Consider the following 24,399-nt stretch of genomic DNA (forward strand, 5'->3'; position numbering starts at 1 on the left):
GCCTATTAATATGCATTGTCTTTTTTCTTTATACATTTTTTTTGCTGAATATTCTATTCATATTCTACTATTAGTATTATTAATTTTATCAACTTTTAAAAAATTAACAAACCATTTTCTCTTTTCATTTTTAATCATTCCATAACATTTTAAGATGTGTTTATAAACAACACATAATTATATTTTCCTTTTTAGTCCAGAGATTGTCCAATTCAATATTAGAAAAGTGAGTTTAACCTGTATCTATTTTGTATAATTATTAATATATTTACACTGGCCAGGTGCAGCAGTTCACTCCTGTAATCCCAGAACTTTGGGAGACCAAGATGGGTAGATCACATGAGACCAGCCTGGCCAACATGCCAAAACCCCATCCCTACTAAAAATACAAAAATTAGCCGGGCGTGGTGGTGAGTGCCTGTAATCCCAGCTACTTGGGAGGCTGAGGCAGGAAAATCACTTGAACCTGGAAGGTGAATATTGCAGAGAGCTGAGATCATGCCACTGCACTCCAGCCTGGGTGACTCAGCCAGACTCTGTCTCAAATATATATATATAGTGTGTGTGTGTGTGTGTGTATATATATATATATATATACACACACACATGCGCTCACACTGATTTTTGCCACCTTTACATTTTACTTTTTGCCATTCTTATTTTTTTCTTTTTGCTATTTTATTAAACAGATCAATTTTATAGACTTCTTTCTTTTCACTTTCCAGTGTAGAAGTTATGCATTTTGTGTTTATTTTAGCATACAGTCTTACATTTATAATACGCTGACAAAGTGAAAGGTAATCAGTATTTCTTTTCTCTACGGAAAAAGACAAGGACCTTAGCAAACAGTAACTTCCTCCAAACTTCCTCTGCTTCAAGGTTTCCAAGTTACTGTGGAGTATTTTATTTCTAGCTTCTTTTGAAACAAAACACAAAAACAACTGTTCTTGTTATTTTATGGAAAATACTTTTTGAAATTGTGTTCGACATTTTATTGCTTCCTTTGTTCATCATTGCTTCTTGTACTTTATCACTCCACCCTGCAATCATTTATCTTCTCACTGAACCCCAGGGCTTTAGCCCCAGTCAAATAGATACTTTAACCCTAGGGCTGGTTAAAGAACCACCCTCATATATGGGTATCTGGGGTCCCTGATTTGTAACCCAGCACTTTGGAGCGTCCCTCTGGCTCTTCATCTACAGTGCCTATCTCCAAGAGCCAAGGAATCCAGGAGCCCAGGAGGACACCCCACCAGAGCAGGTACAGAGGTACCTCCTCTGAGCCATGTTTCAAAGATCCAGGACCCAGGAATTTCCTCTGAATGGCAAATGTTAAGGGCAGGCTTTCAGTGTAGCTTTCTGGTCCACACAGACCTTTACATCCTGCTCATTGATACTAGTTCCTTCCACATTCCCAACAAGTACAAATTTTGCTTTATGTTGAGCCAGATTTGTGTGAGTTAATATAGAATCTAATAATTCTATATGTCTCAAGAGGAAGGGTTGTTAGGAGGAGCGGAAAGTAGATTTTATATGTACAAAATCCACTGCCTTAATCTTAATTTTACATAAAACTAAATGTATGATTTAAGTGAAATAAAATTAATTGAATTACATTGGTTAATTTTACAATTAAATTGATTGAATTAAAATTATTAAATTATACATTAAGAAAATCCTCTAACTGTGGCCCAAATCGTAATGTGGACCAGATAAGTCTATGATCTGGGGCAAATTACTTTATTTTTCTGAGCTCCAATTTCTCCTTTTAAGAAAGACACTGATGTGGATTGCACATAGTGACTTCCTTCCAAAAAATACAGCATGGAAAAGAGGGAGAGGGCAGAAAAGCAACTCTGCAGCTAAGAAACATGGCAAATCCTACCTGCACCAGGTGATCAAGGTTAACATCAAAAGGGATAAGTCATGATAATAATATGTGCAGCTGATATAATGTGATGGGAATAGTACTTTATAGTCTTCCTCACTGAAACTCAGTCTAAAAGTGAGAAAAATATCAGACAGCCTCTAATGAGGAACATTCTACAAAATAGCTGATCAGTACTCTTCAAAACTGTCAAAGTCATCAAAAAAAGGCAAAGTCTGAGAAATGGCTACAATGTAGAGGAGCCTAAAAAGATGTGACTGATAAATTCAATGTAATATCCTTCATGGGACCCTAGAACAGATAAATAACATTTGTTAGAAACTCTGAATAAAATATAAACTTTAATTGTTATATCAGCATTAGTTAATTAAGTGTAACAAACGTACTATACTAATGTAAGATGTTAGGCTGGGCATGGTGGCTCACACCTGTAATCCCAGCACTTTGGGAGGCTGAGGCAGGTGGATCATGAAGTCAGGAGTTCAAGACCAGCCTGTCCAAGATGGTGAAATCCCCGTCTCTACTAAAAACACAAAAATTAGCTGGGCATGGTGGTGGGCGCCTGTAATCCCAGCTACTTGGGAGGCTGAGGCAGGAGAATTGCTTGAACCTGGGAGGTGGAGATTGCAGTGAGCAGAGATCACACCACTGCACTCCAGCCTGGGTGACAGAGCAAGACTTTGTCTAAAACAAAAAACAAAAAACTAATGTAAGATGTTGATAGGAGAAACTAGGTGTAGGGTATATGGGAACTCCCTGTACTATCTTCATAATTTTTCTATGAATCTAAAGCTATTCTAAAATTAAAAGTCTATTCTTAAAAAATTTAAATGGGGAGATTCGATAAGATAATTTCTAGGAGAGTTTTTAGCCCCAACATTCTGAGATCTAAATGTAAAATAATGCATCTTCAAGTTTAGCAAGGAAAGAAAGAAAATCTCTTCTTAGAGGTAAGAAATTGGATCATGCAACCTCAAAAATAAGTGTATATCTATAAATATAATATTACCATTTCATATGAATTCATTTGTAACTTGTCTACCCAGCACTGTTTTCTGAACGTATCCATATTGATACACAGAGACATAATTCATTCATAGTTAACTGAAGTAGAGTAGTTCAATGTATTCTATAATGTGTTTATGTAGTCCCGCATGATGAACATTAATGTTCTTTCCAATTTTTCACCAATATAAACACAGCAATGAATTTGTCTAAACATGTTTGCTTGTATACATGAGCAAGAATTTCACAAGTGTATATATATAATTAGGGTAGCAAATATACAAAGCTTTTAGATACTGCCAATTTGACCTCCAAAGTATTTGTACCAACTTACTTTCCAACCAACAATGTATTCCACAGTTTTATTTTCTCTACATATTCACTAACCCTTTGAATGGTATTTCATTTTTTAATTTCATTTTCCCTGAATACTAATAGAGTTGCCATTCAGATTTCTATTCTATGAGTTGGATATGATTAACATTTGCCCATTTTTTTCCTGGCTTGCTTTTATTTTCCTCAGTGATTTATAGAATACATATATATATGTATGTATTCTATATATATATTCTTGATAGTAATCCTTTACGGGTTATACTTGTTACAAATATCTTGTTCAAGTTTTTGGTGAGTCTCTTGACTTCGCTTATGGTATCTTTTGTCATACAAAAAATTCCATTGCACTATGGTATGAAAGTTTGTGTTTCCCTAAAATTCCTATGTTGAAATCTAGTCACTAATGCCATGCTATTAGGCGCTGGGGCCTTTGGAAGGTAAGGAGAAAGCAACAAGGCTCCATCTATGAACCAGGAAATGAGTCCCACCAGACATCAAATCTGCCAGCACCTTAATTTCAGACTTCCCAGTCTCCAGAACTGTGAGAAATAAATTTCTGTTGCTTGTTAGCTACCTAGTATACAGTAATTTATATAGTAGCCTGAATGTACTACAACAAAATTGGTACCAAGAAGTGGGGTGCTATTATAACAAATACCTAAAAATGTTGAAGTAGCTCTTGGACCTGGCTAATAGATAGAGGCTGGAAGTGAGATCCATGCTAGAAAAAGCCTACGTTGGCATGAATGGACCATAAAGGGTGATTCTGGTGAGGGCTCAGAAGAAAAGAGCTGTAGAGAAAGGCTGAATCTTCTTAGAGAATACCTACATGATCATGAACAGAATGGTAAAGGCTATTCTGATAAGGTCTCAGATGGAGATGAGGAATATGCTATTGGAAACTGGAGGAAAGGTGATCCTTGTCACCTTTGACAAGTGGCAAATAACTTGTCTGAATTATGTTATTGGCCTAGTGTTTTTGTGGAAGGTAGAACTTATGAGTAATGAAATGGCATATTTGGCTGAATAAACTTCTAAACAAAGTGTTGAAGGTCTGGCTTAGATTCTCTTGAATGTTTATAGTAAAACGTGAGAAAGGGGAAATGAATTAAAGATGGATTTTTAATCAATAAGGAAGCAGAACTTAAAGATTTGGAAAATTCTCAGCCTGTGTATACTGTAAAAAGTGAGAAATGTGTTGGGAGCTAACACCAAGGGTGTGGTCAAATGACCCTTTGATAAGGAAATTAGTGTGGATTGGCCAGGTGTTACTCATCAAGACAATAGAAGAATGACCCTGAAGGCATTTCAGATTGGGGCTGCCACTCACAGGCCCAAGTGCAAGGACCTGGGGGAGAGAATGATTTCAAAGGAGGGGTGATTGGCACCCCTGGGACCTTGGCACCCTCTGCCCAGCCCTGCCTCAAGGTTCTGCTTCCTGCACTTTGTCACCATGCTCCTCCACTGCCCCAGGTGTGGCTCTCGTGGCCCTGATTCAATATGCACTACACCCAGCACAGCTATAAGGGTCTGGCTCCCTCTACCTAAATTTCAAAGGATGACCTGGAGAGCCTGGAGCCCAGGCAGAAAGCAGCCATGAGGTGGGGCCACTGCAGGGGACCCACACTAGGACAATTCCCAGTGGAGCCATGGGGGGTATGGCCACATTGAGACCAACAGTTAGAGCCACTGGCATATGATTACATCTGGGGAGAGCTGCAGGTTCAAGACCCAGGCAAGGAGCCACCATGGAGATGGGGCCTGCTCAAAGCCCCATTAAGAGAACTGCCATGGGAATGGGGCTCCTCAAAGCCATGAGGGCAAGGCCATGCCCCAGTGGGTTCAGAAAGGGGAACTTCAACCCCGCTAGGACTGGCAGGAAGAGCCTCGAGTCAAAGAAGATTATTTTCAAGCTTTAAGGTTTTGAATTGCTCAGGACCCATTACCCTCTTCTGCCCTTAAATAAGCAACCTAACTAGTAGAATGAGTCACAGAACCTGGAAATAGATGTGTGACAAAGATGGCATTACAAATGGAATGGAAATGTCTATCCTGTTCCTGTCCCACCATTGTGTTTGGAAGCACATAACATGTTTGATTTCACAGGTTCACAGCTGGAGATAATTTGTCCCATGATGTGTCATACCTTCAGTCTCACCTATATCTGATTTGAATTATATTTAGATGACACTTTGGACTTAGATTTTAAAGTTGATGCTGGAATCAGTTAAAACTTTGGGGGCTATTGGGATGAATATACTTTTCATGTGAGATGGAGTTTATTTTGTTTCATGGTGTGAGGTAGGGATCTAATCACATTTTTTTCCATATGGAAAACCAATTTTTCTCACATTATTTATTGAATAATTTATCATTTACATGCTGATTTTTAATGCCATCTTTGTCACACATCATTTCCAGGTTCTCTGACTCATTCTACTAGTTAGGTTGAAGGGCAGATTTCTAGGTTTCAACCCAAGATTCTAATGCAATCCACCTAGAATGGAGTCCATGAATCTGCAGTTTCCATAGTTCTGATGGATATTGGCCATAAACCTCACTTTAAGAAACATAGTCCTTGGCTTTGGTAAACAAAAGAGAATGCCAGAGTCCAGGGAAGATGATATTCTTTAATACAGGGTAGCCTCCCCTTTATAACCTGTTCTTTTTCCAAGTGGTACCTGAAACCTTAACATCCACTATTCAACAGCCCATTTCAATGCAACTTGACTCACAGAAGTCTGACCACAGAGAGAAGCTAAGCCCTCATTCCTTCTAAACTAAGAAACTCATACTAAGCAGGTGGGTATATCTAAGTAGCTAACTTCCCCACGGTAATTAACAGATTTAACTTTTCCCTTGAAGCAGGAGTCTACCTACCACACACACCAGTGTAACATTATTTTTGTAGCCCTCAGCAAGATAATTACATTAGTACAACAAATGAACTCTGAGACATATGAGAGCAACACACACACACACATACACACAAAGTAACAGGGAGGGCAGAATTTGCTTAGAAAATTATTCTCTCACTAAGCACACTCAGAAATTCAATGAATAGATAGAGTCCGCTGGCTCTGACCTGCTAGTGGAAGAGCAGAGATGGTAGGAAAAGTGAAAGAAAACCAAGGTAGAGTCACTGTTCTTCTTCCTCATTCTTTACTTCCAATGTTACCATTCTGTAAGTCTAAAATTGGCTACCTTTATGCTTCATATTAGCCACTTGTCTTCTGTAAACAGATAAAATAAAGTTAGCACCAAATAAAAAGAGCCTCTTGTGTTAGGTAGCAACAATAAAAATACTAAATTCTTAATTTAGAAGCTGACTCTCCAAAATATCCAACACTTACACTTGTTATCAACTTTAAATCCAATTATTTTAGATAATATTACAGTAAATTATGACTGAAATCAACAAATTGACTCATTTCAAGGAATTTGAAACAAGAGCCAGAAAACTTAGATTATCAATATAATCTCTATAATAAAATCTAATCAATAATTGTATTGATTATAAAATAAAATATAATCAATATAACAAAATCACACCTTCCCCTCACAAAAATAATTTTGTGTTTGTAACTGACCCTCTTCCTGGGGTCAGTTCCTGGATAAAACTGCACAGGAAGCCCCTAATCCTCATGATTCCTAATCCTGTTTGTGTATCATCTATCCACTTGCATCTTTCCTTAACTTTTCTGGCATATGTTTTCAATATAGAGCTGCAACAAAGGAAAGCTATAATTAACAAATCTCTTCCTCTTAGCTATTAAAATAGGTGACTTACAGAAATGCAAGACATTACAAAAAGAAAGAATTTTCCAGTGCTCACAGAGCACAGCTTCCAGGAAGATGTTAGGATAAACATGCTTTCTTGTGGCCAGGACCCTGGGCCTGGAATCTGAGTAGATTATATGTTTCAGAGCCAGGTACTGTTTCTCATCTAGTATCTGTGTTCTGAGAACATTGCTTAAGCTGGAGGAAAATCACAGTATAATCCATGACCTTCCGGAAGGTAATCAGAAGGGATTCTACTCAAGTACAAATACTCATATCCTGTAGATGTACTGACTTCACTACCCAGTGACTAGTTCTCCAGGGTGTGAATTTTCCAGATCTGTAATTTCCTCTACACACAGATGAAATCAGTCTCATATGGAGGTCAATATGCTGCTGGAGGGCAAAAGTCCTCTAACAGCCAACAAATCAGATATGTCAACAAAAATTCCAGATACACATTACTTTTAGAACTATAAGGTGCTGTGGGCAGATATTTAAAATCATATTGTCTCCCAAGAGAGAATTTGTTTTAGACATGAGGACTGACCTGATTTTGAATTACTTTAGCAAGGGCTGAGGATCCTGACGGTTAGAAGAAAACATGTGAGCAGCAGTGGAGCATGGGTTACGAAACAGTTCTGGGAATGTGGTCTTCCAGTATAACAAGGGCCCCAGGAGTGGAACTTGGGCAGTTGGGAGGGGGCAGAGATGTGACTAAGCAGAAATGGGGCACAGAAACACGGGAAGGTTTGTTGTCAAAGGCACTCATTTTCCAAGTCCTTGAACTCAGCTTAGCTTGTTATATGAATCTTAGCTCTAAACCATTTCACTACATGTTAGCATTTTTTCCTACTTGATAGGAAGGAAAAGTGAAATTGTGTGTGGTTAAAAAACTGAGAGATAGTGGGCTGGGTGCGGTGGCTCACGCCTGTAATCCCAGCACTTTGAGAGGCCGAGGCGGGTAGATTACCTGAGGTCAGGAGTTCAAGACCAGCCTGGCCAACTAGGAACCCTGTCTCTAGTAAAAATACAAAAATTAGCCGGGCGTGTAGCACATACCTGTAATCCCAGCTACTCGGGAGGCTGAGGCAGAAGAGTTACTTGAGCCTGAGAGACAGAGGTTGCAGTGAGCCGAGATCGTGCCATTGCACTCCAGCCTAGCCGACAGAGCGAGACTCTGTCTCAAAAAAAAAAAAAACCTGAGAGATAGTTAGAAATGAGATGTTTCTGGTCCCTGTTAGTTTATGGTACAGAGGGGTTAGAATAGACAAATTATTAACTGAACTAAAGTTTCCTCTCACAAGAATGAAGAGCTAAAAACTATACATACTAGCAGCAGAACAGGGTGAAGCCACATGTTTTCCACGTTTGTGTGTTTTTTTTTTTTTCACATTTCATAGCTCCAGTCTGTACACAGCTGATTTGTTGAGTTATGGTGCTAGGGCAACTAAGAGCATGAATGCAAACCTCATGATGTTCAAACCAAGTCAGTAAATGGGTATTGCCTGGCCTGAGGTCCCATTTTCTAGATACAAGTAACAGCACCAGAGTGTGTCGAAACTAGGGCAGGGTTTGCATCAGGTATCCTCAGTGGTTCCTGAAACTGGCATAATCTTAGAAGTTTGTTTTTAAAAAATCCAGATTCCCTAATCCTTAACCCTCAAAACAACAACAACAAAAAAACTACTAAATTAGAATTCACAGGGGTCTGGAAATGTAATTTTTTAGAAAACAAACCATCAGGTGTTTCTAATGTTCAGGAGCCACAGCTGTTCTCATTTAATCCCCCCTGTAATTTCACAAAAGTTATGAATGGTTCCACTTTATAGATGAGAAACCTGAGGCTCAGGAGGAAGCTGCTCCCAGGACCACCACTAAGTAGAGAGCCTTAGTGGAATCAAACCTAGATTGGTCACGAAAATATCCATACCTACAGCAAATAACTGTATCAGACACTTTACCCTGACTCCACTTCACTTCCTCTAAGAACTATTTTACTTAAAAAACAACTGACTGCATGCACTCTTGAAGGAGGCAACAAGTTTTGTCATCTTTCTCTCCCATCAGAACTCTCTCGTTCTCCTACCCATAGTGGGAGCTAAGGATGTTTCTTGCCTCCTAAGACTTGTAAATCTTGCATTCTCCCACATCAGAAACCTACCTGACCTAGGCCCTCCTCCCTCAGGAACTGGATGTTGACAATCAATATGGGCTGATGGGAGAAGGTGAACCTCCCACACCCACCCTGTTCGCTGGCAAGGGTCAATCTCATTATCCACTACTCAGCCACCTCCTGCAGCCCTCCATAAAGTTCATGCATTAAAAGGTTTTTGCTTACAAAGCAAACTGCTTGCATGAAATGATTCATTCTACCTCACAAAAAATACATCTGAAATTACCAATCAGAGCTTCAATAAATGTAAAATTAGTAAAAAGGGTGGATACAGTTTCATCAAAAAGCAAAGAAACTTATGTTTTTGTTAGTCTGTGCAGCCTAATTGTGGCCAAATGTACATTTTCCTTCAAAATCCTTAAAATAATAAAACGAACTTGCAGAAAATAAAGAATGGCTGGGATTTCAGAGTAGGAATAACTGTAGCCAAAGGAATCATTGTAGTGGTATTTCAGGCATCATGGCAGGAGGACTTAATCACGGGCTCCAAACCTTTGCCCCAGTAACAGCCACATACTCTGCCCAATATCAAATCTGCCCTAGTCAGAAAAAGTTCTAGGGAAGACTGTGTAGATAGAATCATTAAGGTTAAAAAAAAAAATCAGTTTTGTTCAGATGTGTTCTCTGTTGAAGGGAAAGAGGGAAAGGAAGAACAGCCTCACTACATGCTATGAGATGGTCAAACTTTAGTGTTCACAAGAAACATCTGGAGAGCTTGTTATAATATAATATTCCCCGCTTCACAACTCCTGGAAATGTCAGTTCTCCTGTCTGAGCTGGGGCTTGGGATCCTGCATTTTCATCAAGCACCTCAGGCGATTCTGATGCAGGTTTTTTCCTTAAGTTGCTATTTAAAAAATTCTGACAATGTGGGAAGGTTCCAAGAACAGGACAATGAACGCCGGTCTACACTACACTGAGATCAAAGGTTGGTAAACTTTTTCAGTAAAGGGCCTAATAGTAAATATTTTTGGACTGACAGTCTCTATAGCAACTACTCATTTCTACCCCTGCAGCAGGAATTGCCCACAGTTAATAAGTATACGAGAATGAGCTTGGCTGTGTTCCAATAAGATTTGATTTATGGACACTGAAATTTAAATGTCATAGAATTTTCACCTCATAAAATATTACTCTTCTTTTTCTTTCTTTTGTTGTATTTAAAAACATAAAAACGATTCCTAGCTCAGAATTGCAGGCAGAGGTTTGCCAACTCGGATTTTTCAATTGTGATCATGAAGCCAGCTTTTCTATGGATGAACTTTAAAACTTAATTTTTCATATTTAGACTAATTATTTTGTCCCTCTTAGGAAAATTACAAAAACACATCTATAAAGATGTTTTCTGGTCCACCCTTTGCTGTATTTTCAGATATAACATGTTCACAGCTTGCTATGGCTGATAATTTTGGATGTCCTGTGGGGCACAGTTCCTCATTTAGAAATCACAGTTCAGTCAGTCATTCTCTAAATTTACCACATAAAAATAAAAAGTGTGTGTGCCCTTATCCACACCAGGGCCTACTGAAGCATCCTTTTATTAGTTTTTTTCTCAAATTGAAGATAAATAAGGGAAAAACAAAAAAAAACTTTTCTCTTCCAAATGACTCAAATGGCCTAGCAAGTCATGAACAGCATTTTGCCATTTGTGAGCAAGGAACCAGGAATGGAGTTCCTTTATTTTTTTCCCCTCCGTGACCTTTCGTTGAAAACTAGCTTAAATAGTGTCTGCTCACATTTCCAGCACACTGGGTTATAACCAAGTGAAGACTAACAGTAATGATACAAATCTGCTGCCCTATTAAAGGTCTTTACCTCCAGGGGAATTTCTCAGGTTATTAAACATTGTTTAATAAGTGTCTGAAAACCAAATAAGAATTCCAGAAGCTCCAACTCTGCATGATGAAATTAACAAACAATGTCATCATTGAATCTATGTATTGTGTTTACCTACTAGGAACAACAGAAAAAAACACTTGAACTAAGCTCATTCCTTCTTACTGAAATGCTTCTCAACCAGACACATCCAAACATGACCTCATCTCTTATGGAATGAAAACCTACTGTAGTTATCTAAAGCACTCAAGCCTCGATCTGTCACTTCATTACCTTCCCCTCCTCAAGACAAAGTAACCCACTTAATGGCATGAGGATGTGTTGTCTCTTGATGAAGTTAGAGAACAGAGGAGTCATAAATCCTCTCTTCCCATCCCCGAGCCTAAACATCAGCTTAGGGGCTGCTTTGGAGTCATAGCCCATGAGATGGTGTGTCTGCCTTTCATCTTCTTGCCAGCACTCTCTTCCAGCCTCTGAAGATAATATATGGCATGCTGACTCAGGTGGAGAGGCAGGAATCACAGCAAAGACTTAAACCCCAGTCTGTGGATACATGAGAGCCCTCTGTGTTTCTCATCAGCTGGCTGATTTGTGGACGACCACATTTTTGGAGCCCAACCAACTGCCTCACCTGATGGAAAACGCTTACGAACTTATAAATCACCTTTGAATATATTTTCTTGGTAGAAATAGAACAGATTGCTAGCTCCCAATTGCCTGAAATGTATATATCAGTGTATAGAACCAATTTAATGATTTGAGAGGACTGAGGACTAAAAACTGTGTTAAAAGCTTCTATTAAAAAGAGACAATAGAGAAATGTTTTGTTTAGGGCTGGGAGTTTTGTGAATAATATAGGAAATGCAAATAAAAATAATAGATAAATGCAATTTTGTTTTAGTCACAAAAAAATTATAGACTGGAGTTAAACAGTGGGCCTATTATATTAGTGCCGTGGATCCGAAACCTGGCTGCATATTAGAATCATCCAGGGAGCTTTAAAAAAAATTCCAGTGCTCAGGCTGCACCCAACACCAATTAAATCTGAATCTGGGGGGAAGGGAGTAAAGTCTAGGCCTCTATATTTTTTTTAAAGCTCCTCAGGTAATTCCAGTGTGCAGCCAAGATTGAGAACCTCTGCGTTGGAGAATACAGTCCCTGCCCTTCTGAAGCTTACTCTTACAATATTTACTTGGTGGATTCTGTCCACCAAGTGTCTTCCTCACTTCCGTCAGTAACTTCTTTAGAGCTGGAATATGGAATTTTAAATTTATAGATAGAGACATAAATTCACATACAGGCCAGGCACGGTGGCTCATGCCTGTAATGCCAGCACGTTGGGAGGCCGAAGCAGGAGTATCACTTGAGGTCAGGAGTTCAAGACCAGCCTGGCCAACATGGTGAAATCCTACTTCTACTAAAAATACAAAAATTAGCAGTGCATGGTGGCAGGTGCCTGTTATCCCAGCTACTTGGGAGGCTGAGGCAGGAGAATCACTTGAACCTGGGAGGTGGAGGTTGCAGCGAGCTGCGACTGCATCATCTCACTCCAGCCTGGGTGACAGAGTGAGACTCCATCTCAAAAATAATAATAATAATAATAAAATAAATAATAAATAAATTCACATACACACATATATAAAATACATGCACACATCTTTTTATTTAACTTAGGCCCTGATTATTAGTATATAAAACAGAAAAACCAAGTGCCTTGGTAATTTACATATCTTCTCCAAATCTTTAAAGAACCAAGCTCTAAAAAAACACACAAAGATATTTAAGTCATAAAACACACACACACAAACACACACACTCAAACTTTAATGACCTTCAGGAACCATGATCCAATCATATATTTAATAGGTAAGATCTCATTCATCAATATACAAAAAAAAAAACCCCAGAAAACAAAAAACTAACTTTGATTAAGACATGTGCCCTTAGTAAGGGCACTTACAGTTAGAAAGGTTTATCGGTAGCACTTTGAGGTAGCATATTTTGTAAAGTCACAGGGCTGCTCTGCAGTTGCTCCTGGATACAAAGGTAGAGGCCATCAGCCTTTGCCCCTGGAAGAGGAAAGTGAAATTATCTGTACTTATTGCCAGTGTCAGCCTGAACACACTTTCTACCACCCATCCTTGGCCATCCCTCCTCTACACTTTATGCGTGGGGGGTTTAGAACAACATAAAGGCATTTTGCTGCTTCTTTCCTCTTGGTATGGCAGCATCCCAGGCTGTGGAGCCAGTTGCCTCTTGCCGCATGTGATTCACCAGCAGGAGACGCATGCACCCTGTGGAAAGGGAAGCAGGGCATCACGGCACACTTTTTAATTGGCTTTAACATTTCATTAAGTAAGAGTGACTCATTCCTGTAAGGCTTTAAAGAGGTTCATTTCTGAGTATTCTCTCCACGATTCTGACCCTAGAAAGCGCTCCTTTTTTTCCTCCCTGGGTTTAATCATTTTGGGGTATCATTAAGCTTTCTGGGATTTTCCTGGCAGGAGGGTGAACAGAAAAGCTTTAAAAAATCCACACAAAAAAACAACAACAAAAAACCCAAGTGCAAGAGCAATACCAAGAACAGACTTCCTTTGTGCAAGTTAAAATGATACAAGTTTACGGTTCAGGAAAACAACCTACTTCTTAAAACAAAACAAAACAAAAAAGGAAATATTCAGTTCAGCTCTGCATTTTAAACACAAATATACAGTCAAAAGAGGCTAAGGATTAAAGCTGCAAAAATGGTCCCAACAGCCTCAGACTTTTGCTGCAGGAAAATTTTTTGCCCACTGGTCACAGATTAAAGGGATATCTAATCCCCAAGAGCCCTTTTGTCCCAATATACTTCCTGTTTGAAAGTTTAACCCTTACAAGTAATTGATATATAAGTGAATAAAAATAGCACATGTCCAGGCAAAAAAGGGCATGAGCTGGGCCTGAGTTGCCACTTAAAACTGTCATTCAATATCATAGAAAATCCTCCAAGGCTGCCCAGAAACAGGGCCCCAGGCACTGCTGAACATGCCAGCCACCAAGTCAACTGCCACCCGACACAACTGAGCATTAGACTTCAAGTATCCAAGGTGCTACAATAGCTGGTCCTCTAAAGACCTCAGGCTGACTCTCAGAAGCCCCCACTCCACCCCACCCCATTATACAAAAAGTAAAAACATTGCTCATGGTCATTACAAAATACTGGGGTGGAAAGTGAGGAATAAGAGATCTGCTCTCTGAATACACCAGCCTTACAAATACAAATAACGTCTTTAACATTTTGTACAACTAGAAGGTGCATGAAGCTGGTATCCAAGCAAGGATTTCAAATGCTTTTTTTTCTCCCCGTTCTGTATCAAACTGGAAAATGGTTCCGTTGGGTTAACAGTGTCATTTTAAAATGCCATAAATTAAATAAGTTAGTTCACATTTTTTTTTCCCCCAGCACTTAAGTTACAGTTAGTCTCTAATGTGCTTTTGAAGCTTGCTTTAGCAGTTCCAGGTCTCTTCTGCGGACAGTGGTGGCTCTGGGACAACCATATTCGTCCAGCTGCAAAGGTATGAATTGTTCAAGCACCCCAAGGCCCTGTCCAGCAGGACTGGTAAATAGCTTAGTCCATGATGGTTTAAAGTTTCCACTGAATCCCAAAAATATGGTACTCCCTAAAAAAAAAAAAAGAAAAAGAAAAAAATTCAATTTTTATAGCTACATTCCAGCAAGAGAATACAGGAGGTGAGTCGGAGGTGAGCAAAACAAAGGCAGCTATTAAAAAACTCTTGCACTTCCTTACATCAGCAAATGAACTCTCACCACCCACCTTTTGCCCCAGATAACAAACCACATCCCAACACACTTCCTCTCACACTGTGCCCTTATTTAGAAATCATCTTAATGATACCCACTCCAGCAAACAAGCTCATGAAAATGGTCTGGTAGCTGAATTGCACCATAAAATTACCTATGTTGCTGGCCCTGTAAGAACTTCATGGAATAATACAAATACAAACCTTTGTCATAAAGATGAGCTGGTTTGGCTAATCCCAGAGGTACTAGTAAGTGTGAAATGTTCAACTGCTTTATTTCTCCTCTTGTGCTCAACAGAACAATTGACCTGTATGTGAAATTTAGAAAGTCAGAGCCAATTTCAATCCTTCAGCATGAGTATCTTTCTATTGAGTATCTTTCTGAACTGAGTGCTGAATAGAAATATTAGATAAAAGCAGAACTCCAAAAAGAAAAAAGCCTAGATGATTTTTCCATCCAATTCCCACTCTTCCACCCCACCACCATGGGCTTCGCATGTTGCTCTTACAAGGGGTAACACATACAGAAACCAAATCATTTACGTAAGTTCACCTAATGCAGGGCTTCTCAACCCCTGGGCCATGGATGGGTACCAGTAGATTAGGAACCGAGTTGCACAGCAGGAGGTGAGCAGGCGAGCAAAGCTTCCTCTGTATTTACAGCCACCCCCCAACACTTGCATTACAGCCTGAGCTCCACCTCCTGTCAGGTCAGCTGTGGCATTCAACTCTCATAGGGGCAGAACCCTATTGGGAACTGCACATGTGAGGGATCTCGGTTGTGTGCTCCTGAGAATCTAATGCCCGATGATCTGTCGATCATCACCCCCAGATGGGACCATCTAGTTGCAGGAAAACAAGCTCTGGGCTCCCATTGACTTTACATTATGGTGAGCTGCATAATTATTTCGTTATATATTACAATGTAATAATAATAGAAAAAAAGTGCACAGTAAATGTAATGTGCTTCAATCACATTACATTACTGGAGGTGAAGGGCTTCAAACCATCCCCCTTCACCTCCGGTCCATGGAAAAATTATCTTCCATGAAACCAGTCCCTGATGTCAAAAAGGTTGGGGACTGCTGACCTAGTGGATGGTTTGGGGCACAGCTCTTTTAGGGAATAGTCTATTGTTGTTGCTGTTGTTTATAATTTGTATAAATTTGTGAGGCACAAGTGCAATTTCATTACATACATAGGATTGCATAGTGGTGAAGTCAGGGCACTTAGGGTATCCATCATCCAAATAATGTACACTGTGCCTATTCAGTAATTTCTTGTCATCCATCCCTCACCCTTCCTTCTCCATTGTCTTTCAGGGAGTAAGTCTACTGTAACATGGGAGAATGGTTTTGTTTTGTTTCAAATACTCTATTTATTTAATTAAATAAATAAAAAATAAATTTATTTATTAAATGGATAAACACAATTCTAAAAATAAATAAGTAACTAAATGTGTTTTCCATGGTTTTAATTGCCATTTTTGTCACATAGTAAACCAACACACATACTTGGACCTATCTGTGGATTCTCTGTTCTTCTCTGATCTTGCTCTTCTCTGCCAAAACTATGCTGGCCTATGGCTTCATGGTCTATTTTAATATTTGATAAAAACAAGCCCCTTGTATTACTGTAATTTGTTTATATTTTACTACTTTCTCATTTATTCTTCCAGATGAACTACAGTATCAACTGTCAAGTACAGTAGAAAAGTACCTTTTGGGACACTAATGGAAATGTGTCAAATTTATATTTTAACTAAGTAAATGTAATGCACTTGAATCATCCTGAAACCATCCCCCTCCACCTCCAGTCCATGGAAAAATTATCTTCCATGAAACTGGTCCATGAAATTAATATTTATTAATTTTCCCATTCAGAAACAGAGTCTCTCCTTTTATTCAACTTCTGTTGCATATTCTTTATATTATTGAAAGAATAATTATATTGAAAGAATAATTGAAAGAATATATTGAAAGAATAATTATATTGAAAGAATAATTATATTATTGAAAGACTATATAAAGAATAATTATATATTATTCTTTATATAGTTGAAATTTGTGTAGTATGTCTTAATGTGGGTCTTGATAGTTCTTAAGATTAAGTGCCTTAAGTTTCATGCTGGTATGAGTTCTTTATGGTAGTCTTTCTTTCTTTTTTTTTTTTAGAGACAGAGTCTCGCTCTGTTGCTCAGGCTGGAGTGCAGTGGTACAATCTTGGCTCACTGCAAAAGAATATGCAACAGAAGTTGAATATTCACATATATTTAATAATGTGTTTATTTTCTCTGTGTGTGTGTGTGTGTGTGTGCATACATACAAACTCACTGTTTCAAAAACTTTAATCAGAAATGTTCTTGGCCAGCCAGGTGCAGTGGCTCATGCCTTTAATTTCAGCACTTTGGGAGGCTGAGATGAGAGGATCATTTGAGCCCAGGAGTTCAAGACCAGCCTGGGAAACACAGCAAAACTCCATCTCCACAAAAAATTAGAAAAATAATAAAATTTAAAAAACAACAACAACAACAACAAAAACCAGCCAGGCTGGTGGTGTGCACTTGTAGTCCCAGCTACTTGGAAGGCTGAAGTAGGAGGGACACTTGAGCCTGGGAAGTCAAGACTGCATTGAGCTGTGGTCACATCACTGCACTCCAGCCCGGGCAACTGTTTTTTGTTTTGTTTTTTTAGAGATAGGGTCCTTGCTCTGTCACCCCAGCTGGAATACAGTGATGCAAGTATAGTCTACTGCAGCCTCAAACTCTTGGGCTCAAGGGATCTTCCTGTCCTAGCCTCCTCAGTAGGTGAGACTACAGGTATGTGCCCACATACCCAGATAATTTTTAAATTTTTTATAGAGACAGGTTCTCATTACATTGCCCAGGCTAGTCTTGAACTCCCAGCCTCAAGCAATCGTCCTGCCATGGCCTCCCAAAGTGCTGGGATTATAGGCATTAGGCATGAGCCACTGTGCCTGAACTCTTGGCCAGCATTACTGAAACAAAATTTTCAAGAACAAATCAGTGTTTAGGGGGCTCTGAGTAGCTCTTATTAATTAAAAGGTAACATTAGATTGATTTATTTTCAGAGTCATCAAGGATGTCTACAGGAAGTTGAAATTTGTGTAGTATGTCTTAATGTGGGTCTTGATAGTTCTTAAGATTAAGTGCCTTAAGTTTCATGCTGGTATGAGTTCTTTATGGTAGTCTTTCTTTTTTTTTTTTTTTTAGAGACAGAGTCTCGCTCTGTTGCTCAGGCTGGAGTGCAGTAGTATAATCTTGGCTCACTGCAAACTGCCTCCTGGGTTCAAGCAATTGTCCTGCCTCAGCCTCCCGAGTAGCTGGGATTACAGGTGCCACCAACATGCCAGCTAGTTTTTGTATTTTTAGTAGAGATGAGGTTTCACCATGTTGGCCAGGCTGGTCTCGAACTCCTGACCTCAGGTGATCCTCCTGCCTCATACTCCCAAAGTGCTGGGATTACAGGTGTGAGCCACCGTGCCCGGCCTACTGTAGTCTTTCTAAAGCAGTGGTAACACAATCTAAAATTAGTGCAGCAGTCTAAGCACGGCTACCCTGCAGACCTGACCTTCTTCAATAGGTCAGAATTACCCATAAGATCATTTACAGGTCACCCCGCAACCCTATACACATAGACACGTGCTCAGTCTCCCTAAAAGTCACTGCCAGTTGCTCCACACCTTCTTAACACTTTGTTAAAATACAACATACGCATTGAATTTTTGCAAACAAAACCTATCTGCACAACCAGAGGGTGGATCAAGAAGCAGCATTACCAGTATCTTAAAAGCCTTTCTGTTAATGAGTTGGTTTTACCTCTTAAATCTATGGGGTACCTTGCAGGATTGCCATGTTGTCCTAAATATTTGTGGTGAGATTTATGTCCTGGATTGTTTTAGGGGAAGTGAGTGCATGTATTTTCAACATTGGGAAAAATCTTTAAATCCTGCAGGAAAATTGAGGCTGTACAAGTGTCTTAAGCCAGAAGACAGAACTACATATATACATTTAATGTTACATCCAAATAATCCAGTGACTTCATAGAATTTATTGGCATCCGGTTCTATAAAGCATAAGCTATTGGAAAATGATTCTAAAGCTAGATAGGCCTTTAACTTGGGGAAAGCTTAAGTTCCTTCCTTAATGGTTCCATTAAATGAAAGCGGGTATATAAATCAACATCTGTGGCAAAGGCAGAAAACACCCTGAGTTCATCTCCTTGCCTCCAGGCAGGGTCTCACCAACCCAGAAAAAGAAAGGTTTCTCTCCTGTGCAGCTTTCTTCAGAGACATCAAAGAAAACCAATCAGACTAGTGCTCTGTAAGAGCGATTGCACACTCAACCACTTCAAAAATCAATTTACTCTTTTCCAGCCATTTCCAAGTGACCCAGGTGATGACTTCCTGTATCACAATCATAGTGCAATGCTGTCTAAGACCATCAGTGGGACAGAGGGCTGCAAAGGTAAACCGCCTGGAAAATCACTTCAAAATAGTAATAAGCCTTCTGAGGGAGTTGTGGACAAAGTATATCAACTTAATACTAAAAAGTATAATGCTTTGATATTTATTTTACGAGGCTCAAAAAATAAATAAAATAAAAAGTGGGAGGTAATGTTCCAAATAATGAGCTTTTTTCCTCCGAAGAGCCTTCCCACCATTTGCAAAATGTTGCAACATCCAAGTTCTGCCACGGGTAAGCAATGGCTTGTCAATGATAAGCAGCTTAGACGACATGGGCGTCAATCTGAGGTAGGAGAGGAATGAACACATTGCATAGTGCCCTGAATGTCCAGAGAGTAAAAAATCGGACTTGACCAGGCATTATCAGTTTGGAGCACTCCACATCTTTAAAGTGGCTTTTCCCTGTTACAGCACAAGCTTGACCTACCTTGGAGGGATGCTTGTTTTTAAATACTCTTCAATGTGACTGACATCAGCAAGAGGAAAAAGCTTTTTTTCCGTCAACCGGAATGGAACACTGCACGGATCCACAACAAGGAGGAGGACGCCTGCACTTCGGAAGGTAAAGTCAGTGCCATTGACCTGAGAATGCAAAAACATCTTCTGCTGTCATCATCATTTTGAGAACATCTGCAGGATGACTCATTTTTCCGGCCCTTTCCCTGTGTCTTCTAAACCCATGATTCAAAGTATATTTCCGAGATTCAAATTGTGTGCTTCACTTGCTTTTTCCTCACCATCTGAAATTGCGCCTGTGTTCCCAGGCACTGCCTATAGATTCTGCCTTGACTGATGTTTGCTGACTGGAGAAGCTGCTTTGAGCAAGGCATGGTGGCCCCCACTCAGCTAAGCTGGGTGACTTCACTCTGAAGTGCTCAAGGTATTCCTTCTTACACACACTCTCACTGGGGTCAAAGCTTTATAAGTCAATGATAGGTGGCTGTCTCTGTACTTCAGCGTAGATGGCTTATTGTCATATTGGTTCAGAAAAAAATACACACACACACATATAAATATGTATCATGCCTTGATCGACAGGAATTCCATGTTAGTTTATATTTGTAGTTTGCTACAAATAATAGCTCTCCTCTGAGATCAAAATGACAAAGCAACAATTTTACTGGAATTTAAGCTACAAAGTACTACTACATTTATTTCACAACTATTGTGAGCTAAATTTTCAAAGTCATCCTCTTTAAATCAGTGGTTTGTGACTTTTTCAAGAAAAAGGAACTCCAGACATTTCCAAATATCATTAATTTCTCAGCCAAAAATGAAGGAGCAAAACAAAACAACTAAGCACTAATTAAACCCATAGGCACTGTTCCTGTTTATAAGGTGTAAAATTATAAACTATGCTAAAGGCTAACAAAGGAGAAATGTTCTTACCACTACACCTGTCCACGCCTGGGGAAATTATAATATTTAAATTTTACTTCTAATCAGTTTTGATCTCACTGGTATTCAAAATGGCACTTTAAGGCCAGGTGTGGTGGCTCACGCCTGTAATCAAATCCCAGCACTTTGGGAAGTTGAGGTGGGCGGATCACCTGAGGTTAGGAGTTCAAGACCATCCTGACCAACAAGGTGAAACTCCATCTCTACTAAGAGATACACTGGGCGTGGTGGTGCATGCCTGTGATCCCAGCTACTTGGGAGGCTGAGGCAGGAGAATCGTTTGAACCCAGGAGGTGGAGGCTGCAGTGAGCGGAGATGGTGCCACTGCATTCCAGCCTGGGCGACAGAGTGAGCCTCTGTCTCAGGAAAAAAAAAAAAAAAAAAAAAAAGCCCTTTAGCTACGTTTAAATTGCACCAATCCAGTGAAAATACTTCTGGAAGCATTTGAAGTAAATTTTATATGTGGAAAGACTAGACGTGATTTCCTTATGTTTTTAAATCTCAATACTTAAAATTGAGGTACATTTAAGAAAAAAAAGCCTAACAGTCCTCAACATATTCAGACTGCCCCTATGAAAAGTATCCCCAAAGCCTGTTGCTTAAAAAACCCACAATACTTTCCATGAAAACTAAAGCAAAGCAAGGTACTGTGGCCCATGCTTGTGATCTCAGCTACTTGGGAGGCTGAGGTAGAAGGGTCACCTGAGTCTAATAGTTCAAGGTCAACCTGGGCAACATAGCAAGATACTGTCTTAAAAAAAAACCCCAAACCAGCTGGGTGCAGTGGCTCATGCCTGTAATCCCAACACTCTGGGAGGCCGAGGAGGGTGGATCATCTGAGGTCAGGAGTTTAAGACCAGCCCCCTGGCCAACATGGTGAAACCCCATCTCTATTAAAAATAAAAAAAATTAGCTGGGCATGGTGCTTGGCACCTGTAATCCCAGTTACTCGGGAGGCTGAGGCTGGAGGATCTCTTGAACCTGGAAGGCAGAGGTTGCAGTGAGCTACGATCAAGCCACTGCACTTCAGCTTGGATGACAGAGCGAGACTCTGTCTTAAAAAAAAAGAAAAAAAAAAAAACCCCTTATGCAATCCCAGATCTTAGGGAAGAGTTTTCAGATAATGAATGTAAAAAAAAAGTATTGGGGATAAATATGACTTTTCTAGAGTCCCAGGCACCCAGTGTGTAACAATAGAGTCAAACAATCTTTTCAGACTCTGGGGCATAGCCTGCCTGAAATTTTTTTTTTTGGCAAAATGCTCTCCCCATCTCTCATCTCTCTCTCTCTCTCTCTCTCTCTCTCTCTCTCATCTCTCTCTCTCTCTCTCTCCTCTCTCTCTCTCTCCTCTCTCTCTCTCTCTCCCCCCCCATCTCTCTCTCTCTCTCTCTCTCTCTCTCTCTATTACCTAGTAAACTACTAGAACTGTGAGACTCAGCACCCACCTGCTTCCCTTATGCAACTCCCACCAGTTACCATGCTAACAGGCTGGGATCAGGTTCCTCATGCAGCTGACTGCATTCAGATGCTGAGCTAGCAAATTTCATGCCAATAAAATTACATCACGGGTGTATTACAAAATGCAGGACTGCTAAAGGAGGGGAACAAGCATAAACACAGACTAGAAGAATCTAACCTGGTGTGGTGGCTCACACCTGTAATCCCAGCACTTTGGAAGGCCAAGGCAGGAAGATCACTTGAGCCCAGGAGTTCAAGACTAGCCTGAGCAACACAGTGGGACTCCGTCTCTATAAAAAATATTTTAAAAATCAACCAAGTGCTGTAGCATGTGCCTTTAGTCCCAGCTACGTGGGAGGATCAATTTAGCCTGGGAGGTGGAGGGTGCAGCAAGCCGAGATTGCGCCACTGCACTCTGGCCTGGGTGAAGAGGGAGACCCCGTCTCAAAAACAAACAAACAAACGACAACAACAACAACAACAAAATAAAATAATAAAAAAAAAAACCCAAGAATCTTTGAGCTACATTTACATAGGGATAGTCTTAATTCAGAGTTGTGAAGTAGAACTTAAGTTCTGGAGCTGGATGGTAGTGATGGTTGTACAACAATATGAATGGACTTCATGCCACTGAACTGCCCACTTGAGAATGGTTAAGATAGTAAAGTTTATGTGTACTTTATGACAATAAAAAAATTAAGAAAAAAAGTAAAATTTAATTTTCTCCACATATATATGGATTTGTGATTATGTTGCCCACCACTAAAAAACCAAGCCCCTAAAAAGACCACGTGAGATGGCACAGGCCTTGGCTGAGTATTAGTTGAAAGGCTGGATACCTGTCACCCAAAGATTTCTTTGTATGGTGGCACCTAGGTCAACCTGATTTTGGACAAGCCACATGCTGAGACCTGGTTCTCAGTGGCTAACCTTGCTCTATGTGCAAATGCTATTGTTGACACTGAAACTCATGTCTATACTTCCATCAAGCCACTTAGAAAAGACAACTAACACTTTGCATCTTCATTTTCCTCAACTGAAAAAATAGAGAAGAGGCAACCTTAAAATAAAAGGCCGAAGAGATGTTAACTTTCATTTCCCATATCTTAAACAATCTTGAAACTTATTTTAAGTTTCAAAGAATAAGGTTAATGAGTAAACACAATCTACTCAGGAAAAAAACATTTCTTAAATGTATTTAAAAACACAAATGTTTAGGAGGTATTTATACCTCTATTGTATTGCTTGCTACCAACAATAGAAAATGTGATGACAAACCAGTGACTATAGTCAGAAGTAATTCACGTCACCAAGACAGAAGATAAAAGCAAGAAGCTGTGACGGTGTACACATCTGCTTTGGTCTGAATGTCTGTGTCCTGCCAAATATTTCTATGTTGAAATCCTAATCTCCAAGGTAACAGTATAAGCAGGTAGAATCTTTGGGAAGTGATCAGGACACAACAGTGTAACCCCCATGAATGGGATCAGTGCTGTTATAATAGAAGCCTGAGAGAGCTTCTTCTGGACCGTTCTACCCTGGACCGTTCTACCCTGTGAGGACACAGTGAGAAGGCGCCATCTATGAACCAGGCTCACCAGACACTCAATTTGCTGGTGCCTTGCTCTTGGACTTTCCAGCCTCCAGAACTGTGAGAAATAAATTTCTGTTGTTTATTTTTATTTATTTATTTATTTATTTATTTATTTATTTTTGGAGACAGAGTCTCGCTCTGTTGCACAGGCTGGAGTGCAGTGGCGCGATCTCGGCTCACTGCAAGCTCCGCCTCCTGGGTTCAGGCCATTCTCCTGCCTCAGCCTCCCGAGTAGCTGGGACTACAGGCACCCGCCTCCATGCCCGGCTAATTTTTTGTATTTTTAGTAGAGACAGGGTTTCACCATGTTAGTCAGGACAGTCTCGATCTCCTAACCTTATGATCCACCCACCTTGGCCTCCCAAAGTGCTGGGATTACAGGTGTGAGCCACCACACCCAGCCAATTTCTGTTGTTTATAAGCTACCTAATTTATGGCATTTTGTTATACAACCTAGAACAGACTAAGACAACACCAGATGGTACTTACAGAAATAACAGACGGGTCTCCACGCTGGGTTTCTGCTTTATCAGGTGACTGGAATTGCACAGGGAGGTAACTTTTATGAGGATCACTAGTAAACACCACCTAGACAGAGAAGAAGTTCCATATTTATGGCAACTGTTACCTTCCTCCAAAAGG

General features: G+C 39.9%; 1 protein-coding gene and 1 long non-coding RNA gene across 5 annotated transcripts in view; both read right to left on the minus strand.

The window, feature by feature from the left end:
* Window positions 1-8,187, minus strand: part of LOC129047867 (uncharacterized) — a 125,752-nt gene extending 117,565 nt beyond the window's left edge. Inside the window, exon 1 of the long non-coding RNA XR_008509718.2 lies at window positions 6,315-8,187. This is a non-coding gene — a long non-coding RNA (uncharacterized LOC129047867). The remainder of the gene's footprint in view (window positions 1-6,314) is intronic.
* A 4,473-nt stretch (window positions 8,188-12,660) lies between these two features.
* Window positions 12,661-24,399, minus strand: part of CEMIP2 (cell migration inducing hyaluronidase 2) — an 86,267-nt gene continuing 74,528 nt past the window's right edge. For all 4 annotated transcript variants that reach the window (XM_002819862.6, XM_002819863.6, XM_054520041.2 and 1 more), the window contains 4 exons: window positions 24,247-24,345; window positions 19,735-19,889; window positions 15,027-15,130; window positions 12,661-14,681 (listed from right to left, as the gene is read on the minus strand). In XM_002819862.6, coding sequence (XP_002819908.3) covers window positions 14,485-14,681; window positions 15,027-15,130; window positions 19,735-19,889; window positions 24,247-24,345 — 555 coding nt within the window. In that variant the 3' untranslated portion in view covers window positions 12,661-14,484. The remainder of the gene's footprint in view (window positions 14,682-15,026; window positions 15,131-19,734; window positions 19,890-24,246; window positions 24,346-24,399) is intronic.

This window comes from Pongo abelii, chromosome 13 (assembly GCF_028885655.2).
Source record: "Pongo abelii isolate AG06213 chromosome 13, NHGRI_mPonAbe1-v2.0_pri, whole genome shotgun sequence".
In the NCBI taxonomy this organism is placed as follows: Eukaryota; Metazoa; Chordata; class Mammalia; order Primates; family Hominidae; genus Pongo; species Pongo abelii.